This window comes from Bison bison, unplaced genomic scaffold (genome assembly GCF_000754665.1).
Source record: "Bison bison bison isolate TAMUID 2011002044 unplaced genomic scaffold, Bison_UMD1.0 scf7180017864498, whole genome shotgun sequence".
NCBI lineage: Eukaryota > Metazoa > Chordata > Mammalia > Artiodactyla > Bovidae > Bison > Bison bison.
The window spans coordinates 1460283-1463147 of record NW_011495057.1 but is presented as its reverse complement, the minus strand read 5'-3'; the positions used below and the strand labels follow the sequence as shown (position 1 = coordinate 1463147).

The following is a 2865-nucleotide window of genomic DNA, read 5'->3' as shown; positions in this document are numbered from 1 at the left end:
TATTTTTTAAAAACCAAACAAGCCATCTAGGGCTTGAAACTGGGGCTTTCCCTCTCTCGCACACAGAACCCAGGCTGGGTAACAGGCAGGAGCGCAGGGGCCGCACCTGGGGGGCAGAGGTGAAGTCCATGTACTGCTGGCACTGCTCACAGTGGTGGAAGGTGTTGTAGGCCGCGTACTTGGTCAGCATCATGGACATGGTTTCTCGTTTCCGGGGCTCCTCAGCTTTGGGTTCCTTTATCGCTTCTGTGTAAAAAGAGACAAAACACCTTCCCATGCTGTGTGTGAAGCCCCTATGCCTGGGCAAAAAGTCCCCCACCCCCAGAAGGGCTTTTCCTAGGATTCTGCAGTTTATGCCCTGAGAGGCAGCTCTGAAAATTACAAGGTGACCTTGCTGTTGTTCAGTCGCTAAGTCACGTCCAACTTTGGCAAATCCATGGACTGTAGCCCACCAGGCTCCTCTGTCCATGGGATTCTCCAGGCAGGAATACTAGAGTGGGTTGCCATGCCCTCCTCCAGGGGGATCTTGCTGACCCTGGGATGGAACCCACGTCTTCTACATTGGCAGGTGGATTCTTTACCACTGAGCCACCCAGGAAGCCCAAAAGGTGACATTCACGTGAATAAAACAAGACATGCAAAGGAGTATGACTTAAGCTGCTCTCAAGGAGTAAACGGCCCCAGGTTTCCCGCCCTCATTTAGGTGAACCCTCGACCTTCAGGCTCCACGTACACTGACCTTGTTTGACCCCTGCCAGCTTCTCAGTATATACCAGGCTCATCGAACTGTACTTGGGGTCGTGCACACTGACGTCAAAGGGCATTTTACTGAAGCTCTCGATGTCAGGCCAGGGTTCGCCCTCTGACTGGCTCACCTCACTGCTTTCGCTGTGATCTAGGCCAAGAAGGAAAGTGCACAGGGCAGCCCGATCAGACCAACTGGCCACCTTCCCTCCCTCTCACCCAAGTGTCAGGGAAACATACAGCCCAGGTAGGTGGACAAAGGCCTTTCTGAGAAATGAGCTCCCGAGTCCAGGGGAGAGGGGTGCAGAGTGTCCTTCAGACCTGCTGGGAGGGATGCTGGCCCTCACTGGTCCCCATTAGCCTCTACACACCCAGCCCAGAAACTCCCAAGTCTAAGAGATCCACCAGTCTCCCACGCCTGACCCCCAAGTGTCCCTAAAATCTTATTTAACTTTGGATGATCTGAATCCTATCACAAGAGTTTTAGTCATGGGGTTTTAAGATGCCGACAGCTGAAAGGATTTCAGGGGCTCATTAAGCAAGATTCACAGTGTCTGTTGCTTATTAGAATCCACTGGAGCTTGTAAAACCCCTGTGCTCAGGCCACACAGCCTAGAACCACCTTCCTTATTTAGGCACTCGTCATATTTAAAGCTCCTTCAGTGCTTCCGACATGCAAACCCGGTTGAGAGCCTGGGCCTTGGGTTTGAGTCCAGGCCACTGCTCCCGCCGATCTTGTGACTTCACACCTGCAGGCACCTTCATTTCTTAGGGTTCCCTGATTGTTTTAAGAAGTCCAGATGGCATACTGAAAGTGCTAACACCATGTGGCAGGCACATGGTATGTTTCCAATAGGTGATATTTGTTATTAATAATAAAAACTATAAGATCAGCTTAAGACAGTGTAAAGGGAGCGTGCGTGTGAGTGCGTGTGTGTGTGTGTGTGTGTGTGTGTCAGTCGCTCAGTTGTGTTCAACTCTTTGCAACCCCATGGACTGTAGCCTGCCAAGCTCCTCTGTCCATGGAATTCTCCAGGCAAGAATACTAGAATGAGTTGCTATTCCCTTTGCCAGGGGATCTTCCCAACCCAGGGATTGAACCCATGTCTCATTATGTCCAAATTTTTTAAACCTCATTATGGCAGATTCTTCATCATCTGAGCCACTGGGAAAGCCCTCAAAAGGAGAAACAAAGAAAAAAACACCCCTCTGCCAAAAGCCTACAAGCTAGAAGCTCAGGTATTACCTTTTAAGCACAACACTGTTTATTTTTACATCCTGGACCTTTTTAAAGTTTAGGTTTCATTTAAAAATGTGCATTGTATTTAAAAGTTAGAGCTTATTCTCATTTAATAAAAACACATCCCCATGCCTCTCCAGTGTACCATTGCATTCACTGGCACTAAAATTAGGGTGAAGGAATAAAGCCAAACAGTGCTGCTCATCACAAAGGCCAGGTTTGACTCACAGCTGTAGGCTCTGTAGTGGGAATCTGAGATGAAAATTAAAGGCGTCGTTCTTCCGAGGAGCCTAGGAGGTGGGGGTCAATGGGATGACGGCCCCTCACTCCCGGTCAGCTCGGCTCTGCACTGTAGCCCCGCCTGCTTTGGGCAGCCCCCGGGGTCTTTCAGTCCCCTCTGGTGGCCTGGGGTCTGCTAGAGCTCAGCCGGGCACGCAGACAAGGAGATGTGGACCGGAAGACAGGACTGTGTGCGTTTGTCCGGAATCCTGCACGTAAACTATGGAGGACGGAAGTTGAACCAAAAGCCACAGGAAGATGATTAAACATGACTGATTTTACCTAGTCTGGCTCTGAACTGCTCTATCCCTTGGGCTGGTCACAGGACAGGTCCAACTGTTTAGGAAAAGCAAGCGAGTTGGAGGTCTCCAAGGGCGAATGTGATGGACAACACAAGGCCTTTTTCTTCTCTACCTTCATCTTTCAGGGGCTTGGGAAGAACGTCTACCCATGACTACTCCTGCCCACCCCCCACCCATTTCCTCCAGCACCGCAGTCCCTCTGAGATGCGAAGCCACCCTCCCCTGGCCGCAGGGCTAATGCTAGCTGACCCCTGCTCATGCCCACGCTCCTGCCCTGCTGGACCGGCTGAGGGGAACCGC

General features: G+C 51.0%; 1 protein-coding gene across 1 annotated transcript in view; it reads right to left on the bottom strand.

Moving 5' to 3' along the window:
- The window catches only part of GREB1L (growth regulation by estrogen in breast cancer-like), a 225419-nt gene that overhangs the window by 16008 nt on the left and 206546 nt on the right, over nucleotides 1-2865 (bottom strand). Inside the window, exons 24-25 of the mRNA XM_010828983.1 lie at nucleotides 740-895; nucleotides 107-246 (exon numbers count right to left, since the gene is read on the bottom strand). Coding sequence (XP_010827285.1) covers nucleotides 107-246; nucleotides 740-895 — 296 coding nt within the window. The remainder of the gene's footprint in view (nucleotides 1-106; nucleotides 247-739; nucleotides 896-2865) is intronic.